Raw genomic sequence first — 17,161 nt, 5'->3', positions numbered from 1 at the left:
TCCAAACCTGTAGAATGCACAGGACTAAGAGCAAACTGCAGTGCAAACTATGGACTTTGGTAATGCGTCAATGCGGGTTCATCAATTATAACAATCAATCACTCTGGTGGGAGCTGTTGATAATGGGAGAAGCTGTTGCGTGGGGCAGGGGACTATCTCTGTAACTTCTGGTCAATTCTGCTGTGAACCTAAAACTACTCTTAAAAAAATAAAGTGTTCTTTAAAATAGTCAACAGCATTCCCTATACACTGCATAAAACTAATTTGAAGGGAGACAGAATAGGACGGTAGCTGGAGAAGAATGTGGTATGAAGGAGGGTTTTTAAAGATGAGAGATAGCTGGGCATTCTGTTGCTGATGCTGTTAGAGTAACTGGTAAAGTAGAAGGGGCTGATTGTGCAGAAGTGAGATGGGGCTGACGTTAGAAACGAAGTCCTTGAGACATCCAGAGAAGATGGGCCCCAAAACACAAGTGGAAGCATTTGGCTTTAACAAGAAGAGGGACACAGATACTACGCCAGTACTTTAACAGATGTGGTGATGGGGAAATGAGAGTTTCGGTCTGATTATTTCTGTTTCTCAATGAGACGTAAGTTGAAATCATCAGCTGAGAGCGGGTGATGATTAGAGGTTTGACGGGGAGAAGAGATACAGATAGTAATCTTGTAAAATTAGAATGAACTTGCTAGAGAAATAATGCAAAATTTCTGGGCAGTATTGAGTACTCATTTGAGAACTATAGTAGTCCTGGACTTAATGTGGGATCAGTCAACTCAGGATGCCATTTTCCCCATTCATTTTAAACTGCCTCACTGACATTTCAGCCTAAGCCAGTAGTTGGGTTTGACCTAGCTTGGGTGTGTTCTAGGCAAGTTTGACCTAGATAGAACAAAATGGAGCAAAATAAAACAAAATGCACATAAAGAAGCAGGTGAGCTTATATGATGGGAATAGGAACACTAGAGAAAGTGGCTGGAAAGATGAAACTGGTGGTTGGATCATATGACAATTAAAATCTAGACTTGGAAGGGGTGCTGACCAGGTCAAGGCTATGACCATTTTAAAGTAGCTGAGCAAGGTGGAAGAACAGATCACTGGAAGTGAGGAGGTCAAGGAACTCAGAGACCAGGGATGTTCAAGTCACCAAGAATGGTGACAAATAGGGGTGAATGGGAGGAGGGTGAGCTGGGTTCTCCAGTATTGAATAAACAGACGACTAATGGAGACATGGTTGATGGCAGCAACAAAATGGAGAGGGGTTAGATGTTCTGAAGAAATGACCATCCGAAGAGCTATGGTTTTTATAGGATAAGTTGGAGAAAAGGCATGGAAGGAGCGGTGGGAAGCAAAGGAAGCCAACTTTCTTTGGGATACATGGACAATAAGAGGAAAAGCAGACCCTATTTCTGAGTGCAATGGGGAAAACCACATATACTCAGGCCACCCAGGTTTCAGTGAAGGCTCCAAGATGAACAGAATGTTTAAAGAGGAGGATAAGGACTTAAAGGAGTTCCAGAAAGTTTGGGGGAGAAGGCAGATAGTGGGTCAGATAATAATTGGGTCAGATATTAATAACAGCACCAGCATTGTTTATTGTCTCTCCCCCACTAGCATATAAACTTTGTGAGGGTAGCAATCTTTGTCTATTTTGTTGACTGATGTATCTCAAGGACTAGAAGAGTGCCTGGAGATCCTAGATGCTCAGTAAATATCTGTTGAATAAATAACGGTAGCTACTATTTACTGTGCCAGGAGTACAGCTAAGTGTTTTACATGTAGTATTACCCCACTTTATAGATAAGAGCATTGAGGCACGAAAAGGCTAAACAACTCACCTTAGGCTGTGGAGCTAGCAAGTGGTAAAGCTGAAGTCCAACCACACTCTAGTCGGAGTTTGGCTCTGGAGCCCTTATATTCTGAACCTCCAAATTACCCCATCTCCCTATGGTTGGGGGCCATACAGAGCAATATCAAGCTAAGAGCCCAGATGATGGTAAATGACCAAAGAGCAAAGAGGTTAAAAATGAAACAATAAATATTACTGCTGATTTCAAAAGCTAGGCTCAAAGCTAGTGAAGGGCATTTGCTGCCCCAGATGTCATATACTCTTGTTCGTCTCTCACTATGAACTCAGCACTTTCTGCTGTCAGTTTCCAGTTCTTTCCTCCATATCTTTACCCGCCACACTATCTCTTCTTTGTTATTTTTAGTTTCACCTGGCAAACCCTCAGCCTTTTCCACTAACTCTTTTCAAGGACAGTCAGGCACATTGGAAGCTAGGCTCTGAGCATGTGATATTGACACATCGATCTCCCCGCAGGCCTGAGGATCACCAGGCTGACTCACTGTCATCCCGATTCCAACTACGTACTCATTCTGGAAGCACCCTTTGAAGTGCTAAGATTCTGCTGGCCATTTTATGAACAGCCCACACTCTGAAGGGAAAAACTAAATGAACCTTCCAACATTTCAGGAAAACCAAGAAAGAAAATGGTCATGTGTAACTGGGTAGAGGAAATTTGTTTGTGCGTTAGGCCTCTGGCTCATGTCCCACAGTGAAACAGACATATGCTCCCTGAGGTCAGGACACTTGTAAGGTCTCCAGAAGCACTTGGTAAATGGGACTGAGGGTCAGTACCCACAGAGTACTGGGGCTATTGTATCCATTAAAGTTCTTTGGTCTCATGCAACAGAAGCACCTCTGGCTGACATAAACCAAAAGGAGTTTAAAAGGAGGATATAGGGGGCCTATAGGATTAAGGAAAGAGTGGAGAACCAGTCTCAGAAAAGGGCAAGAGGCAATTAGGCTTCAGAAGCTAGGAGGTAAGAACCTCAACAAGGGTCCCCAAAGTCTGGTCAGGATACTAGATCTGGATGCAATGACTTTCCTAATGTTTCCATTCTCTTTGTCCCTCTGCTCAAAACTCACATTCCACAGGGGAGCAACTGATTGGCCTAACTGGATAGGAGGTCCCAAACCTCCTATCCAGTTCTACCCACAGACTCATCCTAAGGGAAAGAGATTACCTCCCAAAAGGAAAACAGGGTGGTGTTAAGAAGAGGAAATGAGTGCTACGCATTCTAACAAAACAAATGCTCACAATTCCCAGTTCCTTCCTGGATATTTGAGAAGTCACAAAACCCCTTAGCGCCTCTCTGGCTGTACTTTCGGGGTCAGTCCTGACTTGGTCTGAGGAGAAAGATCTCTTTTAGGACCAAACCACACATGCTTTGACTTGATTATCAACATCAGACAATATTTCTTTGGAAGGAACTCTTCAGTTTACTGTCACATGGATGTTTCCAGGTATACCAAGTTACCTATGTACAATTTGGCTCCCTCTGTGGCTTGAAGTTATTTTTTCTTGTCTTTAAAAATAAAAGTCTTACCTGTTCATGATTTAGGTCATTACAGAGATTTTTCGTATTTTTTTCCTCTTTTCCCTTTGCCACTTTTCCCATGGATTTTCTTTCATTAAGAAATGGGACCTGACATTTCTGGAATGGTTAGCACAGTAACAGCACATGTGTTCCTAAAGAGAGATCCTGCTCTACTGTGGATTAAAAGGGGCTGCTCCATTTTTGGAAAGGAATCATGAATCACTGCAAATTTATTTTGTTTTTGTTTTGCTTTGTTTACCTCAGCAACATCCTTTAAGATCAGTGTGATAGGAGACCCATCTGGAGGGATTGTTGGAAAAGAGAAAAGATTCTCAATAAAAAGTACTATCATTTCAATTCTTCTAGACTCAGCCCATATCTTGGGATAAAATAGATTTTTAATGATATCGTTTGAGTGAGACCTTCAGATATTTGTTCTCTTTGATAAAACTTGTGTATATGGCATTATTATTTTCTTGATCTTCTAAAAAATTTTTCTAGTTACTACCTTTAAAGTCTTTTCACTAAATAATCTCGTTTTATTTCTCAAGTGAGTTGGTTTTGTCCCCATTTGATTCATGTAGAAACTGATTCATCAGAAGATTGAGATCTACCCAAGTCACATAGCTAGTTAGTCATAAAATCAGGCCCCAAATCAGGATGTCTTCATTTCTGGGCATGTGATTATTTAAGCCAGGGATCTAAACTTGACATGGGGCCTTACACATCACTCTTTAAAGGGCCTCACTCTGGCTGTTGTCTAATCGCATGGGCCAAAGAGGTGTGACCTCTCAGAGATGATGCTCCTACCCCTGGACCACATCCTGGATCCCCAAACCCTGCAGTTCACCGTCAAATGTCTCCAAGTTAATTTGGGTCTGCCTTCCCAAGGGTAGACTTTACTGTGGATGGAGGCACCACGAGGACTGAGTGGCATCCAGGGGGTGACCATGTGAGGAGTAAGGGGCTAGACAGAGCTCGGTCTTGTGGCCTGGAATGTCCACACGAGTACACAAGACCCTGGTAATGCAGGATGAAGTGGGGGGTGGGAAAAGAAGGACTTGGGGCCAGGAGCCAGCTCTCCCCGGCCTGCTGCCTCACTTCCGTCCCAAGAATTCTGAACTCACACCTGGCTACCAGGTCGTTAGAAAAGCCTATTTTCTTCACTGTAGGCAGACAGAGCGTATTTTGTTTAACAGTTAGTGAGCTTGATTTATACCTTCTCAATATTTAGACATATGAGACGTGGCCTCCATTTCTCCTCTTGCCCCAGGCCCCACAAATGTGAGCCATGGGCTTGATGTGTGCCAACATATTTAGTTTGGCTAGCATGCTGGGTTTTCTTTTCTTTTCTTTCTTTTTTTTTTTTTTTAAACACCTTGAATTAGTTTCCAGCATTAACGATTAGGAGATTTCATATAAGAATAGAGATGTTTGGTTTCTCTTTTGAACAAGACAGGGACAATCATGTCATTCCAGGTCCACCTGCCTATATGGCAGAAAGGAGTTGGGGCCATGTAGCAATGGTGTTCTCTAGGTGAGGCAGCCTTTCCAGTGTGCCCTGGTCCCCGTCTGCCTCCCTTCAGTCATCCTGGTGTCCTCTCTGGCCCCTGGGGGCATTTGAGTTGTCCCCTCTGATTTAAGTCCTTCATTAGGTATGTATTTTCTCTATAAAGCCGCCATGCTGACACATTTAATACATTTTTGCCTCTTCTCTCCAACTTCCTCAGAGAAAACTGGGTTGTTGTTGTTTTCATTAGCTAAGTGTAATTCCCTACATTTCCGTACAGATACATGCATGTAACTTTGGCATCCTATTCCCTAACTTCTGAATCTTAAGGAGTCATTAAAACAACAGCTAGGAATGTCAAGAGAGCAATCTCTCGGCAGGGATCCCCCCTTTCACCGCACCCTGCGAACTGGAAACCAAACGGAATGGATTTTCTCACTTTGACCCTGGAGAGGGAGGGAGATTTTTTGATAACCGACAAAGAGCTTTTGTTCAGGTTTGCATCAGATAAATCAGCTTGCCCCATGGCGTGGCCCCTTACTTTTTCCAGGCTCATCCTCCCTCCCTGCCCCGGAGGAGCCCGCGCCTTTCCTCTCCTAGGCCTATGGGCTTCCCAGCCTTGGGGTCTCTGGTGCTCAGCCTCTCCTCCACCCCGCCTCTCAGTCTGGAAAACAGCTTTGCAAGTTAACCTCCAGGGGCATTCACTGGTTTTCCAGCGGGGTCTGCAGCCCCACAGGCTGCCAAAATAGGCTCTTTACACTCCATAGATGGGAGAGAGAAATCTGCTGTTCCGTTGCAACTGTCAAGCGAAGGACATGCTGAGCTCAGATAGAAATAGCAGCAGGGTCAGGGCAGGGCAAGGCCCCAGCATTTCATTAGCTCAGCCCGCTCGGGGTGATTAAATGCACACAGTGGCCCATGAATGGGGCCATGGAGGGCAGCCACACAGCGCAGCACAGAAAAATCATTCTTTGGCTACTGTCAGCTGGCTGAATGGGACTTAATTATTGGGATAATGAGAACTGATTTTCATTGTTTTAATTTTGGGGAAGGGGTGAGAAAAGAAGGGACTTTTTCCCTCATCTGGGTGAAAGGATGCTAAACTGTGGCCTCTAGCAGGGCCCCACATCCTCCAGGCTGCTGTCCGCTAAGCCCTCCTGCGTTTGCTGTTTTTGATGGATGCAGTAGGAAAGAGTGTGAGGCTCGTGTTTTGTGGTGGTATTTCCTTTAGGCCCTCTGATCCTGGCAGGCTGTGGCCTCCGAAGAGCTTGTCTGTGCTGGCATCCGTCCCCAGCAGCTGGGCCGAGCTCACAAGGACAGAGAGAATCCCCTGGACAGATCTGCCTGTTCTCGGCCCCTTCCAAGTGCTTCCAGGTCATGAGTGAATCCCATCTTGTTCCTTCTTTTGTTTGGTTTTAAACACAAGAGCTAGTGAATTAAAACAATCTGTTCAGGTCAAACATGGGCAAAGAATTCTCCGTTCCTAGCATTGGTTTTGAGGCTCAAGATCGAGCAGGTCCTGTGGAAACAATGTAATGACAACCCCCCTCCCCCGCAAGAAAGTCAGCTGGGGAGACCTGAAACGATTGGGGAAACACACAAGGGGGCCCTAATGAATTTGGAACTGGCTACCAGGAGAAGAAGGAGAGGGTGGGTTTTGGAGCAGTGAGGGAAGATAGATGAAGCCGATGGAAGCTTGCAAGGCTCCAAGTTTGAGTAGAATTTCAACCAGAAGCAAAGGGTGGAATTGGACGGTGTGTTTGAGAAAAGGAACAGACATTGCTGGAAAGAGGAATCCACCTGAAGAGTAGGGCCAGATGACATAGAGGCGTGAAAGCCGGAGCGGGCTTTTCGTTTCCCTTTCTAAGTCCAACTTGGTCCATAAAAAGTGGTTGCTGTTGCTTTCATTTGGTTTTTATTTTTATCCCTACCCCCCAGCCCAGCACTTTAAAGAGAAGGCAAGGAAGAGGGCATGGCCTCCTTCATGGAGCACAGAGAAGGAAACTCCCTTTGATGTTTCAGGGCTTTTGGTTTAGGTTCAAGACCCATGCTGGTTCCTTCCCAGGGACTGCCCCGGCCGTATCTTCCAGGGAATGCCACAGGCCCTCACCCTACCTAAGTCTGTCTAGCTTCCTTTGTTCTTGAAGACTTGGAAAGGATATAAGTTAAGTTTTTCAAATCTGGCAACTAGGTGCGTTGTAGCAAGCAATAGATGCCTGGGGAGAACTGGTTGGAATAGGTTAATGGCCTCCCTGGCCCATTTCCCAGGAGAAATGCCATAGTCCTTCCCAGAAGCCACATCCTCCAGTCACAGTCTTGATAGAATGTATCTGCCCATTGGAATCAATTCATCATGCCAGCCAGCACAGGGAATGGCCTCTCTGGCTGAAACAGTGGCTATATCCCTCAGGAATGAAGAATCCTTTGCCTTGGAAACCCATGTAGGTCAGAGGTGAAAGCTGGGTCTGGGTGGCATGCCATATTCCTGGGGTATATTTTCTTATCTCTAGAACCTACTCCTGTGCTTTTATGTCACCAAACTCACTTTGCTCGTCACGGAACTATTTTGTCAGCGCAAACCTCTGTGGCCTTGCTTGGGCCTAACACCATTCGTTTTGGAAAGAAGAGAGAGCTGGCAGAGCAGAACTTGTAATAACAGCTCTTAGTATTTATGCTTTTTGTTTGAGACCATTGTTTTTGATAGAACCCTCTGAAATTAAATAATTTTTGAATATGTACTCCCATTATATATATAAATATATTTTTACGTTATACACATGTATTTCTTTACTAACACATGATGTCTGTACATTAGAAAGCATACACAAGATTAAAGGTTTTAGAAAGCTGAAATAAAGTTGACCTAAGCAATAGCTTAAAATATCTTACTAATCACGATGGCGTCACTGTGCTGTCATTACCTGCTATCACAAAGCACGATAAATGCATCAGGCAGAGCTCATCGTAAGTGAGAGAGGATGTGAATCCCTATGTCTGAGGGTTCTCTTGGAATTTTCTAATTGTGGTTGGCTCTCCTTGTCACATCTGAAAATTTGGTACGTCCTTTTAGCTAGAATATGACTGAAGAGAAATCATTCTAAGAGAAGTATAAACGCTCGTCTTCTTATTTACCTATGCTTACACTACTGATACGGTCTTTGATCCGTGTTTTCTCTGCAGGAATAATTTTAGTCCCCTTGTCCATTTTGTATATGTGAGGTTGAACTAGATAATATCCATAATGCAGCAAACCAAGAACACGTAAACTATAGTGACTTATCTTTGGTTCAAAGCCTGGTAAAGAGTGAGGACTGAGGACTGAGGACACCAGTGAGCCCGTGCAGAGCCAAATCTTGCTACAGGGTGCTTTATCTCAGGAACGGTCTGTGACCCATGGCCACGGCCATGAATGGAGTGTCAATGTGTATATTAAATTTTATAAAGCCCAATTTCTTATTTCTTAGATAAAAATGAAGTTAAAATTCTAATAATTTCTGCCTGAATCCTGATGGATCCTCTTATGGAACTCTGGGATGTCCATCCCATTTGGAAATCAAAGGCCTACAGGATTAATTTCAAACATATTAGCATTGACCTAAAGGGTCCTTCTGTCTAACCCCAGTCCACCTTGCCAGCCTCATCTCCCACTGTTCTCTGTCACGTACCACTGAGACTTCTCCCTACTTCTTAAACTGGAAATACCCTTTAATAACTCCATTTCTTTGTACTCACTGTTGGACGGAAGCAGAATGCCTTTCTCCTGTTCCCCACTTGGCTAACTCTTCCTCAACTTTGAGGACCCAGGTTAAGTCTTTAAAAGACCTGATTCCCTTAGACCAGAGGTCAGCAAGCTTTTTCTATAAAGGGCCAGATAGTAAATATTTCAAGTGTTGCAGGCTATACTGTTTCTGTCACAACTCCTCAATTCTGCTATTGTAGTGTCAAAGCAGTCATGGAAATAATATAATATACATGGAAATTATAATATACATGGAAATATACATGGAATATATAATGGAAATAATATACATGGATAATATACATGGAATAATATACATGGATAATATACATGGAAACAAAAGAGCATGGCTGTGTTCCAACCAAACTGTCTTTATAAAAATAGGTGGTGGTCCAGATTTGGCCCTAGGGTTCTAGTTTGCCAACCCCTGCCGTAGACAGCTTGTCCCCTTTCTAGCTTTTTGTCCTTGACTGTCTGTTCTAGAGGTCTGTTGACCTCTTCCTCAAAGGACTAAATCCCTTGAAGTCAAAGACTTATTCCTGTTCCCTAGAAGATAGAAGTCTGGGACCTAGAACCCATTCGGTAAAGGCATATTATTGATTATCAAGCATTGTGAAGATATTCTTGGTGGAAAAATGGAGGAAAATTCTTCCAATGAGTACAAGATTAAATGGCTTACTTCTAAGACTTCTCTTAAGCAAAAGATCATATAAAAAATCCTAATGAATGAGATTAGAGGAATTGGCTTGAGTTAAAACTAGGCTTTTTATCAGGGCAATCAGTGTCCTGCTCACCTGACCATCCACATTCATGTTCTCATTGCATTGCTTTGGCCTCCAGCTGCAGTAGCATCAGGAGAATTACTTCATTTTCAACCACAGAGCCACTGCTAAGGCCAAAACTCTCCTGTGTTTATATGTTGCTTTATGGTTTGCAAAACAAGTAGCACAATTCCCATGTTGTAGATGAGGCAACTGAGGCATCTTAAATACCTTGCACAAAGAATGAGAGAGCTGGGACTTTGACCCTGGTATTCTGATTCCAACCGAGGCTCTTTCACTAGACCACGAAGCCTCTCAAGCGGTTAGAATAAAAGGACACAGTGCAAAATTAGCTCAAAGAAGAAACTGATACCATGTGAAATTCCAAAGAGATCTTGGGACCACATATGTGAAAATTTCAATGGTAGTTTTTCGGAATTGGCCCAATACAAATATAGACACCTTGCCAACCTTACACAAGATATGTAAATCTCACAATCAATTTAACTAACTTTCATTTCTCTTGGAAACACAAAAATTTAGACTAGAAATTGGCTTAGATGAAGAGATTCGTGCCAACCCTGCAACCCTGCTACTCCTGTGAAATGTTTCATGAACCCCAGTATTGAAGACCTTACTATTTTGTTTGACTGTGAAGGCAGTCTATGCATACTTGCTGCCAGTGGAAGGTTAATAGTGACTCAGAAGCAAGAGGACCACTGACTGAATCACCACCACTTACTATAGCCCTCTGCTCTGTATTCCTTGGAAACCTCTTGCCTCAGTTTGGGCTTTGACCCAACCCACTCAGAAGGAGAGAGAGCAATTTTATAGCCCTGTATAGAGTGACTCCAAGCCAATTGTATCTATTTCCAAATGATCTGACGCAGCAAGTGGGTCATATTTCCTTTGGAGGCTTGGCTGAGGACAGTTCGGTTGGTGACATCGAGCCAGAGAGAATAAAATAAGGCTGTCAAGAAAAATCTGAAATGGTCTCCAAGGAGATAGGACTAATGAAATGCTCAGGTCAGGAGCAGGGTGCTTTCTGGAGAGATTCAAAAAAGAAAGGATGACAAGGTGACCATGTGTGAAATTCAAACGAATCAACAGTGATTTGAGAAAGCCAGGCAGATTGGCACCTGCCCAGTACTTTCTGAGAGAAGGCACTAAGCCTAAAATAATTCACAAAATCTACCTCTCATTTTTATTCTTACCTTTAATCAGATTTTTTTATTGAAAATTTTTTGTGGTTGGTTCCCTGTCCACTTTCCCCCCTCCCTGCCAAGTGTATTTGCCAAAGACCAACAGACCCCTGTGTTCAATTATTCTGGCCTCAGGGAATAATGATTAAGGAGTTCCAAGAACGGGATGTGGGAACAGCGGAGAAGTTAGGTTTCATTTAAGGTCCTTGGAAAGAAGCAAGTACCCTAGGCTGCTCAGATGGGAAAGGAGCCGGTTCTTCATAGATCCTGTGAAAGGATACGCTGAGCCCTAGAACAAACTCCCAACCCAAGGGAGTTCCCGTTCTCATGGATACAGGCAGACCTTTGAGTACCAGTTTCCAGGAGCATGTATTTGCTTCACTGTTCCCTGCTTTGATTGTGCAAAAATATTTTCAAAGTAAAGGCATGGTGACAAAGTTGGGCTCTTTGAGGCTGTTCCTGGAGCGAGAGGAGGTGTGTGCTCTCTGGCTGTCCACTTGGCAATGAGTCTTCACACTGCTTCTTTCCACCCAACCATTTTGGCCACTGGAGTTGTTTTAACACAACACAGTCTAAAAAGAATACCAATCACTTCCATTTGCTTCATGCTCTTCCCATCAACTCAACTGGCATGTTTCAGGCACCTGCTCTGTGCCAGGCGTTTTCTTCAGAATGGAACAAGACTGTCCTTGCCCTAGCAGCCTACCAGGAGAGACAGTCAGGTACTATTAGTCCCTGGGGCAGAAATAGTGTGAGAAGCGCTATGGAGATTCAGTGGAAGGAGCTTCCACCAGAAAGCAGACATGAAAAAGGGGAAAGGGCCTGACTCTAAAGGGGACTCTGTCCATCACTCATTCTTCCACATATTGATCACCCAAACATTTATTACCTGCTTGTTGTTTGCCAGGAAACATAGGTCTGGGAATTCAAGAAGAATGGGACTCGGAGCACAGGGTTAGGAGGGAGGGGGAGGGGAGGAGGTGGTGAAAGAGGAGCTGAGAAACAGATCGGGCCAGATTGGCAAGGGCTTTGCCTGCCAAGCTGAGTCTGAACCTTGTTCTGGGCATAATGAAGAGACTTTGGAGGCCTTTATGTGGGTGGTGGCGCAGATTTCCACCCCACCCCCATTATTTCCGACCTCAGCCCCTGATTTGTTTCTTTCCTAGAACTTACTACAGCATGGAAGTATTTTATTAACTTGTCTGCTCTGTGCTTGTTTCCCGTCTGAATCCCCAGCTGGGATGCGAGCCCCTTAGGGATAGGGACCGCACCTGGTCCGACTCACTGTTGTTTGCCCAGTCCTGGGCAGAGTGTGGGCCCTTAGCAATATTTACCAAATCGGATCTGTGTTCAGAGAATTGTCTCCTGTTTGTAGAGTGGAGGGGATCTGAGGGCATGAGGGTGGGTGATCCCATAAGAAGGACTATAGTAGCCGAGAGATGCTGGGAGCCTAATCTGGGGCAATGGTGGCACAGGAGGAGGGGGACATATTTAAAGGACTCATCTGAGGTAACGCTGACAGACCTTGATGAGGGAGAGGGAGGGGTCAGAGGTGACTCTAAGGTTTCCATTGGGATGTCTGAGTGGCTGGTGATACCATTGAGAGAGAAAGGAGAGGGGAGGAACCCGAGGAGGGACTTGTCGTGGGAAGCAGGAGAGCGTAGATAATGAGATCAGTTTTGGACATGTGTGATTTGAGACAATTGTAGAATGCCCGACTGGAGATGTTCAGCAGACAGTTGGAAATATATGTGGGCATTCCAGGAGATGGCTGGGGCTGAGGTCACAGATTTTTGGTGATAAATGAAGCCAACAGAGAGTAAGGCTGCTCAAGAATAGAATTTGAAGAGACAACAGAAGCCTGAACCTGGGAGATACAAAGTTTAATGAGAGAGTAGGAAAGAGCAATGGAAAGACAGAAGGGGCAGTCCAAGAAGTAGGAAGAGAAGAAATGGGGACTCCTGGCCACCATTGAGAAATCTGAGCCCCACCTAGGACAGAGCAGTGAGAACAGAAGCTGCCATCTTGGCTGACTGAAACTGCCCTTTGCTTACCCTGTTAGTGGTAAAGGGAGGCTCTTAGCAATTCTGGGTCACAGAGAAGAACAGAAACACATCTGTGTCGTTTATCAGGACTCTCCCCTTCTAACAGACCCAGGGGGTGGGGCCAGATTTAGTCTTAGGCTAAAGGGTACGTATTTGTGGGAGTTCTCAGCTTGGAAACATTTTTTGAGTGGGCAGCTACAACTCAAACACCAGCAAATCCTGCCTCTTATCACCTCCTACCAAAAATGGCTCATGTGGATTAAGCAGTTGCTTGAGCAATGGCCCCCACCTTGGGGTCTGGGTTCAGGTTCCAGCAGGGTTATTGCAAATGGCGGCTGTTTCCATTTCTCTCAAGGAAGAGGTTTTTCTCTGGGAGCTGGTTCATGAGGTAGTGCCCATCTTCACCTTCACTCAATACTAACCTCTTTTCCTTAGCATTCCCTGCCCCAACCAACCCTGGTTCTGCCTTCCTTCTTGGCACTCGTGTACTACTTTCCTGACCCATAGCACAACCCAGTGCCTTATTTTAGGCACTGAATATTGCAGGAATGAAATGAGAACTTAAAGAGAAGTCCAGGACCCAAAAGAAACCAAAGAGGAGATGCTCTAGCTAAAGGGAAGAACAGACCGGTCTAGCACTCCTGTCCCTCAGAGTCCTAGCACTCCAGGGCATCTGCTGTGAGCCTCTGAGCCAGGACAACCTGCACTGGCCTCAGAGTCTACCAGCCTAGTCTTTAGCCCCCATCCCTTCCCCCAGTCTCTGTCGTATTGAGGTCGTTCCTGGCTCTGAACTTCTCTGAGAGAGTGTCTGCTGGTCATGAGTCATGCTTTTCCTGGGCCTCTTCCCACCCAGAGAAAGAAGAATCCAGGCTGATGCAGAGAGGTGGATACCCCGATCCAGAACATGCTCTCCACCACCCCCCCCCACCATCCCTGCCTTGGTCTCTACCAGAGCTGCCTGGCTCAGGCTCAGCGATCCTGCCTCCGGGGCCTCAGCGGTTCTCTGGAGCAGGGAGGAGCAGAGGGAGGACATCTCGGTCTCCCACCTCCCTTTGGGCTCAGTGCTGGGTGAACCTTGTCAGCCCGCCTGCTGGGGGCCGCCGGCTCTCTGGCGTGGGGCGCACACGCTGGGGCCCAGCCCGGCCCATCCCTGCCGCATTCTTCTGCCCAGCTTGTGCGTCACCGCTCTTCATCTTGCTTGGTGCCGGGCTTGGCAGCAGATGCTGTAAATATGGTAATTTTAGACGCCCTGATTGGAGAGGGCTGCGGGGAGCGGAGGAGAACAGTCTGGTTTACTCTCTGGGAGCTGGGCCCAGCTGGCGCGGCCGTCCTCTGTGCGCCCTCTTCACCAAGCGGTGGCCCCATCAGACCCCTCCCCCACCCCTTTTTGTGTTCAGGCCTGACTTCTTGGAACCTGGGAAGGAATGAGAAGGACAGATCGGATGTGTCTGGGCCCTTGGCCTGGAGAATTGCCAGTTCACCTGGAGAGCACGGAAGCAGACCGCCCGGAGTACACCCAGTACCACATGGGGTGGGGGTCCTGACCCTGCAGAGACAGTGCCCAGGGCAGGCTGCCTGGGGATTAGACCCCCACCCAAGGCCGTATTCATGACATACTAGGGATGAAGTGGGGGCTGCCGGAGGCCCCTGACCCCTCCTGAGCTCTCTCCCTTTTCTGTTCTTTCTCTCCTGACCTCCCCCTGTGGGGGGCTGTCACTCCCAAGGGCCAGAGGCAGCCGCTCCCAGGGTTGTCAGCTAATCGCTCCTCCCACCCCTTTGGTGCTTAGAGGCGTAATTTGCATTTGATTACAGGACCCCTGAACAGGGTCGGAGACTCAAATCACCCCTGGGAGAGACTTCTGGGCTGGTGTTTTCAGGCACAGGGAATCAGAGTAGGAGCTGAGAGTTTTGAGCCCAGGGCCACATCAGGTCCTTCAGAAGCCACCAGATAGACTTTCAGCTGTCTGTCCCAGCTCCTCAGCAGGACAATCCCAATTCCAAGGCTCTGAGCTGGACTTGGAAAGGTCTTCGTTTTTGAGCCTCTGTCTGTAAGTCATAGAATGCTTGAGTCCAACCCGAAGAGAAGTGACTTGCGCCCAATCATGGGGTCAGATAACCACAGTGTTGTTAGCCCACGTCTGGTGCTCAGTCCCTGCCCTGGACACATTTTTATAGAAGGCTCTAGAAGAAAGAAAAAAGGTCTGATAGGTGTTTCTTTGTTGCCAGTTCCTGGGGGAAACCACGGCAGGATCCTAGTGCTAGCACATGACATCTGGTCCCCTCTGGTGACAGGAAACTTGCCGTCTGTAAGGCAGCCTATGAAAACCCTGGTCCACTCTGACTCGGTAAGAGTTCTGCACAGCTGCGAGCTGTTCATGCTGAAGAGGCCTTACAGGGAAGGTGCGTGGATCCGGACTGTCAGGTTAGGGTCTAGAGAAGCTTAGGCATCAAATGTCCCCAGCGAAATAGTCTTATTGCTGCCCATCCTATAGTCCTATAGAATAAGTCAGAATCCCAGCTAACCACAGTCTTCCCTAGGAGAGGTGTGGCCTGGTCTACTTGGAGAAAAAGATGGGCCTCCTGTGTAAACAGCATTTTGCAAACAGCATTTGCAAGCATGCAAATGGGTCAGAGAACTTGGAAACACTTTATTCTTCCAGTGGATTAACAATTTTCCCCTGGAAAACAAAAACAAAACAAAACAAAAACAAAAACAACAACAAAAAATAATGTTCCACAGAACTTGAGAAGCACACTCTTCCTTCACACACAGTATGGGGTTTTACGTCAGCGAGCCCTGATGGGCCGGGAGTCTGGAATCCGTGCTGTACCCAGTCCATCCATCCCCACAGCGCTCTGTGTTCTAGAGCGGGGGAGGTGTACAGGCCTTCTGGAGAGATTTTGAAAATAACAGCAGATGAGTGAGAGAAAGGGTTGCTTCCAAAATGTTCAAAAATAGTTAAGGAGAAGGTACTGATAACCATGAGGCCTGGTCAGTGGAGAATAGGGACATGCGAGCAGAGGGTGAGGAAGGAGAGGCGGAAGAGCAGGGAGGTGGTACAAGACAGGAGTTTAAAATTGTAATCAGTTTTGACAGCACCCCCCACCACCCCCCCAAACTGGGTCTATACAAAGAGCTGGTAAAGAAAACCCTCCGCGGGTCTCCCCACCCCCCATCCCCTGGCCTCCGCACAAGTCCCCTGCCTAGTCTCCAGGCCTCCGCAGTCGCCCTGTCCTGTGTCCCACCCCAGAGTACTGCTTCTGCATCTCACTTCCTTGCTTCCACTCCCCTGCCCGCTGACTAGCCCACCATGCTCTGGCTTGGCAGTCTGCGCCCCCATGCCCCGGCTCCAGGGGACCTTTCCTGACTTGTGCCTTATCCCTCCCATGGATGAGGTCACCTATTTGCCACCCCATGGAGTGCCCTGAGAGTGCCCGGCATGTGGTAAGCGTTCAGTTCTTACTCTGATTTTATAATCTGTCCTTGGCTTAGGCCACTCCTTCCGTCCTTCTCTCTCCGGCTAAATGCCCCGACCCCCCACCACCTTCATGAGAGGTACCGGCCTCTGGTCTCCTGAAACTGTCTGATGTCAGTCTCATTGGTATATCTGACCGGCTTACAATATTTATGTCTGGAGCTTATCTCTTTTTCCAGAATGAAAACACCTCCGGGTAAGGGCTTTCTCTTACACTTAGGTATGAGCTCTCAGCCCCGAGCACAGTGGACTGTCTGCAGAAAAGACTGCTTCTAGACTGCGATCTACTTCATGAAGCCCTTCCCACGCACACCTCACTGGGGACTTCCCCACCTGGATTCAGCTATGTAATAGAACCAGTGAGTGTTCCCACTAATTCCATTTTAGGGAGGAGGAAAGGGAGGATCAGAGGATGTTCCCTTGCTTGCAATCGTAGGTAGTGAATGACAGAGCTGGGATTTGAACCCAGGTTGGTCCACTCTAGAACCTGAACTCGAACACCTCAGACTCCGCCATACTCCTCTCATGAAGACAGGGACGGTGTCTTTCCCTAGGACAGGGTTGCCGATTGGCCACCTGAGAGCCAAATCTGACCCACAGATGTGTTTTGTTTGACTCAGGCAGTATTTTTAAAAATAGTTTTTTACATCATCTACATTTCTGGCTCCACTGGCAAACTGGGGAGATCTGGTGACCCTCAATCCTAGCATAAGGCTGAGAAGCAGCCGTGCCCTCCTTTCTCTCTGGCCCTTGCAGACCTTGTTTGCCTCCACAGTCCAGCTGACAGTTTCTCCCTCAGGGTGGTGGCCTGAGAGGGACCTCAATTCTTGGTTACGCAGGACTGTCCCCGATAGTATAGAATGCTTAGCAACCCTGGCCCTCACCCACTAAATCGGTGGCACTTTCTTTCAATCATATGGACAATCAGAATCATCCCCAAACATTTCCAAAGCCCCTGGGAAGAAACACCAGCAGCAGGTAACTGGCGCACAGTAGGGCCTTAAGTAAAAAGGTCAAACGGGCTTAGAACAAACTATCCGCCCTAAA

General features: G+C 46.6%; 1 protein-coding gene across 2 annotated transcripts in view; it reads left to right on the top strand.

Moving 5' to 3' along the window:
- Positions 1–17,161, top strand: part of RAD51B (RAD51 paralog B) — a 675,478-nt gene that overhangs the window by 618,670 nt on the left and 39,647 nt on the right. The window contains exon 11 of one of the 2 annotated variants that reach the window (XM_032875115.1): positions 6,123–6,334. The exons of the other annotated variant lie outside the window; for it this stretch is intronic. Within the exon in view, the coding sequence (XP_032731006.1) occupies positions 6,123–6,310 (188 nt within the window). The 3' untranslated portion in view covers positions 6,311–6,334. Of the gene's footprint in view, positions 1–6,122; positions 6,335–17,161 lie in introns of those variants that run through there. 2 annotated transcript variants of the gene reach the window in all.

The sequence above is a fragment of the Lontra canadensis genome, unplaced genomic scaffold (assembly GCF_010015895.1).
Source record: "Lontra canadensis isolate GAN:19392208 unplaced genomic scaffold, GSC_riverotter_1.0 scaffold55, whole genome shotgun sequence".
NCBI lineage: Eukaryota > Metazoa > Chordata > Mammalia > Carnivora > Mustelidae > Lontra > Lontra canadensis.
Note: the sequence above shows the minus strand (reverse complement) of the source record. Positions and strands in the feature narration are given on the sequence as shown.